The following is a 14,195-nucleotide window of genomic DNA, read 5'->3' as shown; positions in this document are numbered from 1 at the left end:
TGAAAATATAATTGCTTTTGAATTACATGTCCATACAAATTTTCATACCAAAAATATATATAAAGATAACAAAATTGTCGTAATTTTTTATGTGAAACTAAAATTTGACGTGGCTTAGTTTTGAGAAATATTTTAAATTTTATCTTATTTTGGTCGAGTCCAATAGAGCGCGCCAGTCGTTTCTCCTCTGTGCCAACTGACGCCAATTGGAAATATCAAGTGAAGCCAAGTCCTTCTCCACATGGTCTTTCCAACGCAAAGGAGCCTTCCTCTTCCTTTGTTACCAGCATCGCGACCCGCGTTGAATACTTTCAGAGCTGGAGCCTTTCTCCCCATTCATACGACTTGACCAAGCCTGCGTAGCCGCTGTATTTTAATTTTCCGGACTATGTCTATATAGTTGTAAAGCTCATACATCTCATCCCTAAATCGTCTATTTGCCTTCGCCAACGCACAAAATCCCGTAAATCTTTCTCTCCATATACCAGCGCGGGCATGATGAGTGATTTATAAAGTGTGATTTTTGTACGACAGTTAAAGCAGTGATGCCAGACTTTCATTGCTAAATTACCAATGACAATTGGGAAAAAATCCCTCAATCTTAAAAATTTATCCCACAAAATTCCCAAAGAACTTAAAAATATTCTTTCTTACTCAGCGCCTAAATTGGTTAACGTGGGAAAATTTTCAAATTTGTCCTTATTTATTACTTATACACAATTTTACCCCACATCATATATTCAGAACGATTAATTTCGTAAGTTTCGAATATTTTTGAATTTTGATCAATTATGCATCGCTAATTGTGTTAAATGAAAATCCCTCTTTTATTTAAAATGTCCCTTTTTTCCTTTTAAAAATGTTTGTTACAAAATATCTCTAAAATAGGGAAATTACCCACAATCTGGCATCACTGGTCCAAAGTAGCATTTGTTGGCAAGAGTGATTCTGCGTTGGATTTCGATGCTGACATTATTATTGGTGTTAATGCTCGTTCCTAAATAAACGAAGTCCTCTACTTTTGCAAACTTGTAACTGTCAACAGTCGCGTGGGTATCGAGACGCTTATGCTTTGACTGTTTGTCTGACGGCATTAGATATGTACTTCGTTTTGACCTTTATCTAATTCCTAGAAGGCAGAACGCCAATATTTGGCGTATTGTAAATTCATGGTATATTTTTTCGGTATAGAACAGTCCTGAGAACATTAAATTTCCGAACTTTATAGTTTTTGGACATGCATTTTTGGACCACCCTAATGCACATACATGTGTAAATGATCACATTGAATTCATACATTTCTTAAAAGATATTTCTTTGCATTTCTATAATCTGTATTTATACTTATGTATATTCTCTACTTTTATTAATAATCTACTAAATTAACACCAAAATATATTAATTTCTTTCTTCGACAGCCTGGACCTATACCCGGCATGCGTCCACCCATGGGTGCCGGCTCTATGCATCAACCTCAGCCTCGCGGTGGGGGTAGTGTGGGCTTTTTAATGCCCCTTTATACCATTGGCATCGTTGTCTTCTTTGGATACACTATTATGAAGGTAATAATCACCATGATGTAAAATTAATGATCCAGTACCGAAACTCTCCGATTGCATTAAGAACAGCCAATTATTTTTATTTTCTTATGTAGTTTAATATCCAATTCATGAAAACTAATAAGAATCACAATCTAGTGCATATGGTCTAGGTCGCTTTGGAAGCTGTCAAACCTCAATATATACTTGGTTTGATATGCATTAAAAAAGTCAATCTATTACCCCTATTATATAATGCTTTAATTCGTACTAAGTACTTGCTGTTACGAAACCTGAAGAATGAAACGAATCTTATTAAGTAGTACTGGGTAACTCAGCTCTGAGCGAAGTGCAACACACGCTAAAACACATATTTTGAAAAGCAAAGTGAATCCGTAGCTCAATAATTACACCCAAATTCATAAAAAGTTGAGTAGACTTTATAAATCGAAAATTTGTATGAAAATGTAACTTTATAAAGTCCTTTAGCTCTACTCAATTTTTCATGAATAAGGCCACTCACTACACTTCAGTTCAGCTATATATATGTTCGCCAGGTACTTAAGCGAAGCAAGCAAACATGAATGCAACTTTACTAAATGTTTCGCTGTCAAAATTTGCAATTCGTTCAAGTACCCCATGTAACTTTTCTGCTACAACAGTGACTAGCATTGATATCTACTAAGTACATATATGTATATGTACATACCTAATAGCGCACTATTTTGCAATCGTTCTGCCGAGCGATGAAAGTCGCTCATCAGCTCTATACGGCAGCATTGAGAGCTTGAGTCATTGGGCCTCATGCATAAAAAATGAGTCTAAGCTCAGACTCAATTTTTGCACTGAAGGGGTGAGCTCAAGCTCAAGAATTTGTACTGAAAATCGAGTTGGAGCTTAAATTCACTTTTTATGCATGAGGCCCATTGAGTCAATTCGCGAAAATTCACTGAGTCACCCAATTCCTTGTCACAAAGCCATTTATGTAAGAATACACGTAATTTCATTAAAAATAAATTGTATATTTTAATTTTACAGATAGTTTTCAAAAAGCCTGTACCGAATGCGCCTTATGGACCTACACCAAGTGATCCCAATTTCAGAAAGGAAGTGTTTGGTCAAGAAAATGGCAGACATGTTGAGGAACTCAATGGCTCTAAGTTAGGTAAGTCATACATTGTATTATTCATAATTAGCTATTTTAAAATGCATACATAGGTGCTTGGGTTTATTGAACTGAACGAAATACAAAAAAAAAAAAATGATATTATTTAAGCACGGAAAATACACAACCAAAATAATAACAATTAGAGCTAGGGTCAAGTGATACTATATGAATATTTAAAAACAAAAAGCATCTCATCTTTATGGTTTATCTTCAAGAAGACATAACTCCTATATTAGAGAGATAATTTTAATAATGAAACAAATAAAAAATCGGCTTACTATTTATTAGATTACTTAACTTAAAAAGAATTAAAAATAAAAACTGGGTTGAGCTGCCTTCGAACTCGGAATCTACGGAATGACGAGCTTTAGTTCGGCCATGGTGGTTCTTATGTCGCTTTGCCATATGAAATCAACAAATATTCTTTTTAATTATTCAAAATACGTATTTGACAAATTTTAAAGATTGAAAAATTAGACAAGCAGTGTTCTTTCCGACTTTCAGCATAGTGTCCAGCTTTCAAAAAAAAAAAAGCATACAAAAAATAACGTGTAAAACAGGAGAGCGTAATTTTCTTCTACCTAAATCTATTAAATTAGTTTGCAGCTCTCAAGAAAATTTACTGCAATGAAAAATATTTCTTGAGATTTTCTCAGAGCCGGATTCTTAACTTAATAGAAAATAATCGTAATAGTACTTAGGTAAATAAGAATTTTTTCATAAAAAAATCAAAGAAATTTTTTCCGTCACATCCCTTCATCTTGAAACTAGCCATAGATGCAATGTTTTTTTATAACTCATATTTTTCTATATTACATTAATTGAATTTACGTAAACTGAAAAAGCCTCCAAACTTTTAATGAACTGGCATAATTCCTATGAAAAATAATTTCGAGTTTTAAGTTTTGTTGTTTCTGAAGTTTAAAATGCCATTTAATTGTGGATACCCACAGATCTGCGAAATCGTTTTTGTTTTTTTGCGCTCAGATAATTGATTCACAGTTACTACTTCGAACTATTGTAACTGGTCCTATCATTAACTAAGTTGTCCGACATTCATTTCGAACACAAACTTAAGACATTTTGTATCCGTATTTTCTTTCATTTTCTTCTCATGCACACTGAAAATTCAGGGTGGAGAGAACATCAAGCAAGTAAGCAGACGTTTTTTATTTCATAAAGTGAACAAGTGCTTTTGAAGGGTTCCGAAACTAAACATAAGTACAGTTAAATCTCCTAGCAAACACACATAATACAAATATACATCACTTGAAGCTACATAATATTTTTGCTACAATTTTTTGTTATAGTCATTTTAAAATATGTCCTACTTTTTTGACTGCATATATATAAGAACAGAGTTTGGTGATCATTTGAATTTTATTTAATTTTTCTCATATTACATTTTTATAAAACTAAAGAACCCTAAGGAAATTTTCCATTTCTACAAATAGTCTAATTGGTAATTTTGGACCAACAGAATATTACATAAATATTTTAATTTGTTCCATACATGTTTATCAACTGCATTTTAAACCTACTCTTAACAGTAACTATTGTTGTTGTGAAGTAATAAATATACATAAGTACATATTTGCACACAAATACACTTATTACCAGCATACGTCACCTATAATAATAATAATAAAAAAAATCCTTTATTTTGCCATATATTCGTACACAGTGATGGCCACTTGATTGGCACGCCCTTTTTATCCTCCTTATTGATAGTTTTCCTTTTGTTCAAAGTCATGTTTGTTTGTATATCCGAGCTTTATACAAAACCCATTATAATCCAAAAAATTTCAAACTCCTCTAGCCCCTTAAATTTTAGTATAAGAAGCCTCAAGTTTCTAAAAATTTGTGTTGATTTTTGATATATTTTTCTTGCCATATAAAAAAATTGGCAAACATACTTTGTATGGAAGAAGATGCGTAACACCTTCAACAAAAAAATGTTTAAAAAAATTACGCTTTTTTTAAGGCTTATACGAATTTGATAGGCAACGAAACTGCATACTTAAGAAATTCTAAAAAGTTTGAAATTATGATGAAAATTTGTTAAATTATTATTAATCTTGTATTATGTTTAGCGACCGCTGTAGTGTAGTGGTTAGCAGTGCGCGCTACCATTCCGCAGGAGATGGGTTCGAACCCGACCAAGCCATTTTAATAATAATATTATTATTATTATGTTTTAAAATCTGATTTACATGGTTTTTGTTAATGAATATGCCATATTTTTATAAAAAATTAGTGAATATTAAAAAAAACAACAAAAGGAAAACTGTCAGTATTGAGGATGGAAAAGGTGCGCTAATCAAGTTGTCGGCACTGTTCTTACATCTTTTACGTATACATGCATAAAAAGGATGTATATCCTTATTTTCGTGTTTAATACTCTTGTATATTATTTTAACACATTTTTTGTATGCTTGCATATACATATGTATATTAGGGTGGTCTTTAAAAAAATCAAATTAACGATTTTGTTCCGTCTCACCCGCTCAATAGGTAATATCACAGCCACAGGTATCACATATAAATTTTTGATCCTGATTGGAGACGGTTAAGACGTGGCCAAAGTTCAGATTCCTCTATAGAGACTCAAAAAATTAAAATAATTTTTTTTATCTATTTAGTACCCAAAATCGACAAAACTATAGTCGAAGATTTTAACTTTTGGTCCCGATTGGAGTCGATTAAGGCGTGTCGCAAAGGGGTCAAAGGCCAGATGCCTCTATGGAGACTCTAAAGGTTAAAAAAAAATCATTTAATACCCAAAATCGACACTACCAAAGTTGAAGATATCACATATAAATTTTGGTCCCGACGTCTTCATAGGATAATCTGAACTTTGGCCCCTGTGCGCCACTCCACGCGGTTAAGGCTTAGGAAATCTGATGTAAAAATTTGCTTCCTATATTTAAGGACCACCCTCATGTACATATATACATGTATGTATGTATGGTTTTATACATTAATGTGCATATTTTTCATTTTACAAATTAACAAAAACTTGATGAAGAAGCGATTACTAAAATCTATAGTGTTGTTGTTCTCTTATTGTGTTGTTGTGTATTATCCAACTGAAACCAAATACCAAAACCAATAACATTCTAGGCCCGAGACTGCGCGAACACATCAGCAGTGGTGGTGGCGTTGGCGGCGGCGGTGGTGGTGCTGGAAATGGCAGCGAACTTTACAATGCCAGTTTGGCAACTGCCACCGCAGCTTCTATTCTCTCATCGCAACTGAAACAACACAGTCATGGTACTCCAGCCACTTGCGGTAGTGGTGTTGGTGTTTATGGCGGTGGTATCTTGGCGGCCGGATTCAACAAGGAAACCGAACAATTAATGGAAATTGAGAAGTTGCGCAAAAAGCTTGAGGATACCGAAAAGGCGATGGCTAAACTAATTGCTGAAATGAACTCAGACCAATATGAAGCTAAGGTTAGATAGACGCACCCAAATTAATTTAAAAAATATAGAATCAAAAAAGTTAACTTTCATACATTAAGAGTTCTCCACATGTTTAGCGTACATACAATTTATACATGAAATTATTAGGCAGTATAAGTACATACGACTTTTTAGTTCAAGAAAGTTGAAGAAAGGTAAAATAATTGCTGAAGTTGAGTCGGAAGAAAATATAAATAAAAATGTAGTAGTATTTAGGCCCGAATTTTAAGATTACACATAAAGCAACCTTGTTTTTTTTTTAATAAAAATACTGAAAATTTATTGTACTTTCAATTTTAACAATTGTCTTAAAATCCGGTTCGTTGCTTAAGTCTTTTGTTTTCACTCAACTAAAATTAGATAGCTAGCTTAAACGCGTCCACGACTGGACTTCCCCAACAAAAAGTAAAAGAAAAAACCTCATAAAGCGAGGTTAGCAGAAAATTTTGTAACTTTACTTACTACACCGTGCTACAAAAACCAAAAAATTTCTAGGGCCCAAATAAATAGTAGAACTGCATTTTAAATTTCCCTCCCTGACGTCAATTTTTTTTTTTTAATATTTTTAAAATCTTTGTCCAAGCAGAACAATATGGATACCAAATAAAAGTGAAAACGAAGATTTGGTGTTTCTCCGCTTTTGCCCATTTTCAATACCATCCGTCCTACGCTGAGAAGAAGTACCAAGTTTCGTTAAGATATCTCAATTTTTACTCGAGTTATCGTGTGCACAGACGGGGGGACGGACTGACAGTCACCGCTTAATCGATTTCTTTTGTCATTCTGATCATTTATGCATACATTTGTCTATATCTATCTCGATTCTTTCTTTGTCTGTTACAAACAACCGTTATGTGAACAAAGTTATAATACTTTTGTGCACAAGTGTGCTCGGGTATAAATATATCTTAAGGTTAGAGTGGCTGCCCCGCGCAGAGCACGGAGCACGTAGGCTGGAAAAGCCCTACGTTGTGCGCCGTTGTTTTAAGGTTAATATTGTATGTATGCACCAACACAGCCTCTAATTTCTAATAAATTAATTTGGCAAATAAAAAATTATTAAAAGGGCATTTTCCATACCTATTCGTCCTTGCGACCCAAAAAACTACATTTTAAAATTTTACAAAATTTTGTCTTTAATTTACTACATCACAAGTTCTAAAACTAGTGGCTCCAATTGGCGGTAGGGAATTTTTTGTCGATATGTACACTTCTGTGTGGGCGTGACTCGCGAAAAGTGTCGACCCGATCTCCCGCCAAGTAAGAAATCCGCGCAGTCATCCGCAATCTCGTTGTGAATGGAATAATTCCATTTTTGTTCTTTAATTATGATGATGGAGATTGTGGCATATTGACAGAGAGCGTCCATCTGCTGCAGGAGAGTGCCAGAATTTACGCGGCCAATGCCACGAAGCAACTCCTGGAGTCATATTGATGAGACTTTTTGAATCACACACGCATTCTCTTGAACTGGCGTCTTCATATTACCACCTTTACAATTCCCTGAAGGTACCAATGGGTGTTAAAAGGGTTTCAACAAACGAGGAGTTGAAATCAGGAAATATAATTTTATAGGCTTAATACTTTCAATTGGTATACAAATTTTTCAATAAACAAATGAGTACAAAATTAAAGAATAAAAAAAAAATTGGAATATTTAATTAAAAATATCCTGGCCAGGATTTATTTTAGCCAACCCACTCGCAAAATATTTATTAACACGTTAAATTTCATATAAAAACGATTTCATCCATTAAACAGATGGGTGAAGGGCGCGCGCCTTTGTCGGATCTTAGACTGTAAACAAAAGCCCAAACTAAGTAAATTTTGAGCTGTGGCAACAGTTCCAATTTTGAACTTGGCAAGCTTAGATTAGAATTGTTTAGTTTTAAATTAAAAGGAAAACAAGAAAATTGAGGTATGTATATTTATATAAGCAGCCAACTAGATTGACCATATTTAAATTCCAAGTATTAAGGAGTAAAAAAAGCGACTTGAGCAATTATTTTACTTTTGCAAAATTTACAAATATCTCCACAAATACATACAAATATAAAAAAAGAACAAAAAAAATTCTGGCTGTAAATATCAAAATTATTTTATTTTAAACAATAATTTGTAGTTAGCTGCACTCATAAAATTCGTGTAAAATCCTTTTTTTATTTGATTTACCAGACTTTTGTTACAAACTGCAAATTTAATTTAAAATGTTGTATCTTTTTTTATTATCACCGTTATTATTGGTATTTACGTTCGTTACAAGATGATCGCCATACAATTTATAAAGCGAAAAGCACATTAGACCGTTCACAACAAAAAATTAAAACATACAAAAATCGTCTTAAACTAAGTCTCAACTCTAGCGCCTTCAAGTCACTTCACCAAACTAAGTATATATAGAAGTCTTATTTTAATCTTAATGCATAAATCCTCCAAAAATATATATGCCATATGCCCCAAAAGTTCCCCACAAATGTATAAGCAACCACGCTGCAACGCTATCAGTCACTAGAAATGGCATGAATTATATTGATTTGATGACTGATTTTAGTCGATTTTTGCATTTACACATTTACCTTGTGAATTCTCTTCTCTCACAGTTCGGGTTCTTTTAACTTTGCAAATCCTTTCGCTACGACTGATCCCATCTCGTCATTTTTCGTCTCGCTTCGTCTTATTCCGTAAAGTTATTACTTTCGCCGCCTATTTCCAAATTTCCACGTAACACGAAGGCATGAATCACACAAATAAGTTTTGCAAATGCATGTTTCAAATATAACTACTAACTTGTAATTTTCTAAACAATACATATACTTAATAATCACTTAATGTAATGAAGTACACAAAAATATCTAATTTCGTAGTTTACTGCAGTTAAAAAAATAAAGCTACAAAAAATCAAGAAGAGGACATATTTTAAATGATTTCTGCATTTGAGTCTAATTTGTTTTCGAAATTCTCCTATAATCTATTTGATATTACTATCTCTATTTTTTGGTATGTTAGCGCATTTGCGAACAAAGTATCATCGCTTCTCACCATAAACCATTTAAATATTGCAACTTTTATACATAAATATTACTATTAGCATAAATAATATAAGTACAGTTCTCTTCTGAAAAGAAAAAAAAAAAAAAAACAAAAAACAGTTTAAATATTCGTATAACATTCTTCTCCATTATTTATTCCATATTGTGTGCGTGTACGAACGAACCCCTATTAAAATTATAAACCAAAAACTGAAATTTGAAAAAAAAAATCTAAAAATCGAATTAAACCGAACCAAATCGAAATCGAAATCGAAACCGAAACGAAACGAGTAGTTGTGACAGCCATTCAAGGTCTAATTGATGCTGCTGATGAGCAAATAAAATTACGAGAGAACAAAGCGACTTCCGATACACCTAAGGTTAGCCATGCCCACATATGCACTTATAGGTATACATATGTATGTATATTTCACTGTCGTTTTTCGCTCGAATTCGTACTGAAATCTTACGATCGTAAGCGTACAAGTGCCTACGTGATCTAAATTTTTATTTGTGCTTTTTTTTTGTTAAATTCAAAATTTGACTTGATTAAATGTTTTTAATTTTCTTCTTACTTACTTAATACTAACTACAAAATTTGTGTGTGTGAGTGTCCCTAGTAATTTTTACTTATTTACCACTTTTTGATTTATCTTACAAAAATTTAAAAAATAGTGAGCAATCCGCATGTAGTTTTTCAAGGCTATACATTTTTTTTCACTAACATTCTCTAAACCTTTTCACTAATGCCCATGGCATGCTCGCAGAGTTAAGCCTGTTTATGTTAAAAAAAATAAAATAACAACTAAAATTAATGCAAAATGTATTCTGTAAATTATATTTAATTTTGTTGTTTCTTCCAACCCTCGTCTTATTTTTCAATGCAGACATCAAGCGAAAACTCGACATCGAACTTTGGAGACATTTCCAATGGGCATACAAAATCTGAGCATGAACATGAGCACGAGGGTAGCAAAGGCACCATAAAGAACGAAGAAAATGCAGTGAAAATTGAAACCCCATCTAGCAAAGTGCAGAGTTCTACGAGCAAACCTTTAGATGATGTAGACGAAAAAAATATCCAACAACGAAAGAAACGGGAGGGCAGTGCCGATCGATCAGTGGCGGTAAGTTCCGTCATTTTTATATGCGAGCGCATTTGTGCACAAGGGTACCTATTATAAATTTGTTCGCATATCGGTTGTTTGTAACAGCCCAAAGGGATCGATACAAATATAAACATATAATGCTCAAAATGAAAAGACATCCATCGTGCAGATATCTTTTTCATGTCTAAATATGAATGTAAAATGTGTTGCACCCACTCGCCTGCAGCCTCAGCCAACTCATGCACTTTCATTCCCCCGATGGTCCAATATCATTCCATGGATTTTGCCGACGATTTCTGGTGTGGCGAGCTCTTGTTCTGGTGCGACCACAACGGAACTCAGTAAACCATTTTTTAACCATTGAAATTGATGGCGCAGAATCCTCATATATTTATCAAGCCTTACCTTGGTTTTTGTAGTGGATTTATTACTCAAAACTAATGCTTAATCACCACACGAAATTCAGTTTTTTTCCATATCAAACACAACTTCCTCAATATTTTCTAGGGGCAGGATGATGTAACTGTGAGTTTGCAAGTGTACACTGAAAATTTATTCGGTGAGTTTTTGGTTTTGAGTTTCGCACTCGGTGTACACTGCATTTTCTCACATTTACAGAATCCAGCCCCGGCAGTTGACATGAGCAGTGTTGCATTTAAAGTTACTGCTCGGGAGTCACTGACTTTTTAAATTGCCCCCGTACATTACTCAGACCACGGATTGAGCCCAGTGCTTGCGGATTGTTAGCGCACACCTCTAACCACTCAGCCACAGTCGCCGTCTATTAAGCCTAGACAATGCCGAAATCTTAACTCTCGGAAGTTAACTATAGATTTTCAATGTACAAATTAAGAGGTCTACCAATGTAAAAATGGCTCTCAGATATTCCTCAAAGATTTCAATATTAACAAAAGCCGTATTTCTAATTTTAAAGCGCTTTCACACTTTTTACTATAGACAACCACCTCAGAAAAACCTAAAGACATCGAAAATAGTTTGTATTTCTATGATATGGGTATCTAACAAAACCCGTTGCGGGAGCGTGGTTGATAATCATCGGTTAGGTAACCGTGAGTCACCTCTTGTTGGCTCTATTCAAAATATGTACGTTTGTATGTCCCTCATAACGAAAGGATATGAAAAGGGGCTTGTATGCATAAGGCCCCTACTGCTCTCCAGTACTGACTGCGCTCTGAGTTTACCTATTCGGAAATTACAAGTTTCGAAGGAGGACAACTGAGACCGCTAAATGGTTTCGGCCCAAAGATTACTGACGATTAGTTTTCCCTCGCCAATTCGTCGGCGACTACCTTTCCTTTGAAGTGGGGTGAGTATTCTCCTTACGCTGACTGTGAGCTAGGACATGGATCGTTGAGTGTTTATACAGGACTGCCGACCAACTGGAACACCTTGTTATACCCTACCTTGGCGGCGGAGTTCTGGCTTTAATTTAAGCTTAAGTGGATTCTATCACGTTTTGTCTCTATGCTAGAGCTTCTAAAATATTGCATTGATTCTAAAATATTGCAAAAGTCTACCAAAAGCAGTTTTAACATTTGCCGCACCATTTTTTCCATTTTTGTTGGCCTGTGTAATACCATGTTTACGTAAAAAATTGTTTTTTTTTTCTTAAGGTGGAAACACTATGCTAGCGAACGGCGAAGTACCCACGCCGAAATTCGCGCTGTCAAAATTAGAACATCCACAGGCATCACGGTTGCCATTTTGATCCAATTGGACTAAAAATGGTTATTTTTTATCGTTTGGTACGCTGGTCCCTTTAATTAAGATTGGATCTCTTTTGCGAAAATGATTCCGATTATGATACAAAAAGTTTTTAGTATTTCATCATGACAGTAAAACAGTATTTTCGCATACAGTGAAAGATTTGGTTCTTTGACAACGCGGTTGACAACTTAAACTTTTCTAACTATCTCTTATTAAAACTAAACTACGAAACAAGTAAGAGTTCAGTTCAATCAACCATAAGTATAATGTTGTCCAAAACACTTTGTGCGGTTAGTAAAACACACTACTGGGTTTGCAATAGAATCACCAGTTAGATCGATGATAGTCAGAATTTCCCAATTTCATATGATACTGTTTAGTATATGCAATAATAATTTATCAAGTCAGGTAATTACATATGTATTACATTGATATCTACATACATATATACATACATACACTAGAGTGCCTTGCCAAAAGAAATTGCGTGTTTTATTAAATTTTAATGGCCTTATTCATAAAAAATAATGTAGCTTTAAAAAGGTTCATAAACTGAAAAAATGTATGAAAATGTCATTTTATAAAGCCCTTTAAACCTACCTTATTTTTTATGAATAAGGCCATAAGACTTCCGCCAAACAAATTTGGAAAAGCATTAAGATTTACGTGAGCTGTACCGATTTTAAAATATTTACCCAAAAATCGAATTTTTCATAAATAAAATTATTAAAAATATGTTTTCCAAAAAATCTCATCAGATAAAAGAGTTTAAGCTTAAAAAGGCTGCATAAAAATGTTTAAACATTTTATCAGCGGAATCAAAGTAATGAGATTTTTGATGATATTTTCTAATCGGTTCAGCTCTAAATATTTCCTCGAAATATTTTGGTGGAAGTCTTAAAATATAATTCTGATGGAAAAACAATGCCAGATTTTTTTTTTGTATGGAGTGATAATAATATAAATGTAAATGTAATATAATATAATAAATATATATATAAATGTAGTAAATGTAATAAATGTATAAATGTAATATAAATGTGTATATAAAATTGACGTATGTGCCCGTATGTGATAAATTGTATGTTAATTTTGTTTTATGTGTAATTTGAATTGAAGAACTTTTTGTTATTGTTTAGGAACCAATCTTTACGTTGATGAACATGTTTTGTTAAATAAAATATTGCAAGCATTGCTTGTATGTTAATGAAATGCGAAACAAATTAGTCCCATTTTTCCCATTGTGGTCCTTTTTTAATGAAGTTTTCTCCCGAAGGCATATGAAATTGAAAACAGCCAAAGCAAAATACGAATTTCGTTCGCCGTCGTTTCGTGGTCTATCGCTCTGCGGGGCGATAATGGCAGTAAATGCCAAAAGTGGCCGTATGGTTTTTTATACCCGAGCGCACTTGTGCACAAGGGTATTATAACTTTGTTCACATAACGGTTGTTGGTAACAGGCAAAACGAATCTAGATAGATATAGACAAATGTATACATAAATGATCAGAATGAAAAGAGAAATCGATTAAGCGGTGACTGTCTGTCTGTCCGTCCGTCCGTCTGTCTGTGCACACGATAACTCGAGTAAAAACTGAGATATCTTAACGAAACTTGGTACGTAGACTTCTTTTGGGCGTAGGACGGATGGTATTGAAATTGGGCGAAATCGGACAATAACCACGCCTACCTCCCATATAACGGTAATTTTCAGAAGTACGAAAAGTGCGATATTTTAGTAACTACTAAAGATAATTCACTTAAAATTTATATTTACAATGAGTTTTAGACGAAAAATAAGAATATTAAAACAGTTTGGCAAATGGGCGTAGCCACGCCCACTTATGGTTACATGTGTATATCTTGGTAACCGCTACACCAATTTCTTCCAAACTTGGCACAGTTGTTGGTCCTGGTACAGCATACCAAATGGCCGAAAATTTAAAGAATCGGAAAATAACCACGCCCACATCCCATATAGCGGTAATTTAGAAAAATACGAAATATTAAAGCTAATTTTTTCAAAATTGATGGTTGCAACAATTCTTAACAAAGAAACATGTTTGGGATAAAATTTTGGAAAATGGGCGTGGCACCGCCCACTTATGATCACATATAAGTATATCGGTAACCGTTCTACCAATTTGTACCAAACTCGGT

The 14,195-nt window shown here is 33.9% G+C and overlaps 1 protein-coding gene across 15 annotated transcripts in view; it reads left to right on the top strand.

Annotated features, from left to right (window-relative positions):
* Positions 1 to 14,195, top strand: part of RIC-3 (RIC3 acetylcholine receptor chaperone) — a 33,513-nt gene that overhangs the window by 14,778 nt on the left and 4,540 nt on the right. For 9 of the 15 annotated variants that reach the window (XM_017636233.1, XM_017636212.1, XM_017636220.1 and 6 more), the window contains 5 exons: positions 1,419 to 1,562; positions 2,577 to 2,703; positions 3,840 to 3,860; positions 5,830 to 6,161; positions 10,087 to 10,326. In XM_017636233.1, the coding sequence (XP_017491722.1) occupies positions 1,419 to 1,562; positions 2,577 to 2,703; positions 3,840 to 3,860; positions 5,830 to 6,161; positions 10,087 to 10,326 (864 nt within the window). Of the gene's footprint in view, positions 1 to 1,418; positions 1,563 to 2,576; positions 2,704 to 3,839; positions 3,861 to 5,829; positions 6,162 to 9,493; positions 9,580 to 10,086; positions 10,327 to 14,195 lie in introns of all 15 variants that reach the window. The other 6 variants (XM_017636285.1, XM_017636277.1, XM_017636314.1 and 3 more) reach the window with 3 other exon arrangements.

The sequence above is a fragment of the Rhagoletis zephyria genome, unplaced genomic scaffold (assembly GCF_001687245.7).
Source record: "Rhagoletis zephyria isolate East Lansing unplaced genomic scaffold, Rhagoletis_zephyria_1.1 Rzeph_scaffold_00125, whole genome shotgun sequence".
NCBI classification, from domain to species: domain Eukaryota; kingdom Metazoa; phylum Arthropoda; class Insecta; order Diptera; family Tephritidae; genus Rhagoletis; species Rhagoletis zephyria.
The sequence above is the reverse complement of the archived record's forward strand: the minus strand, read 5'-3'. Positions and strand labels throughout refer to the sequence as shown.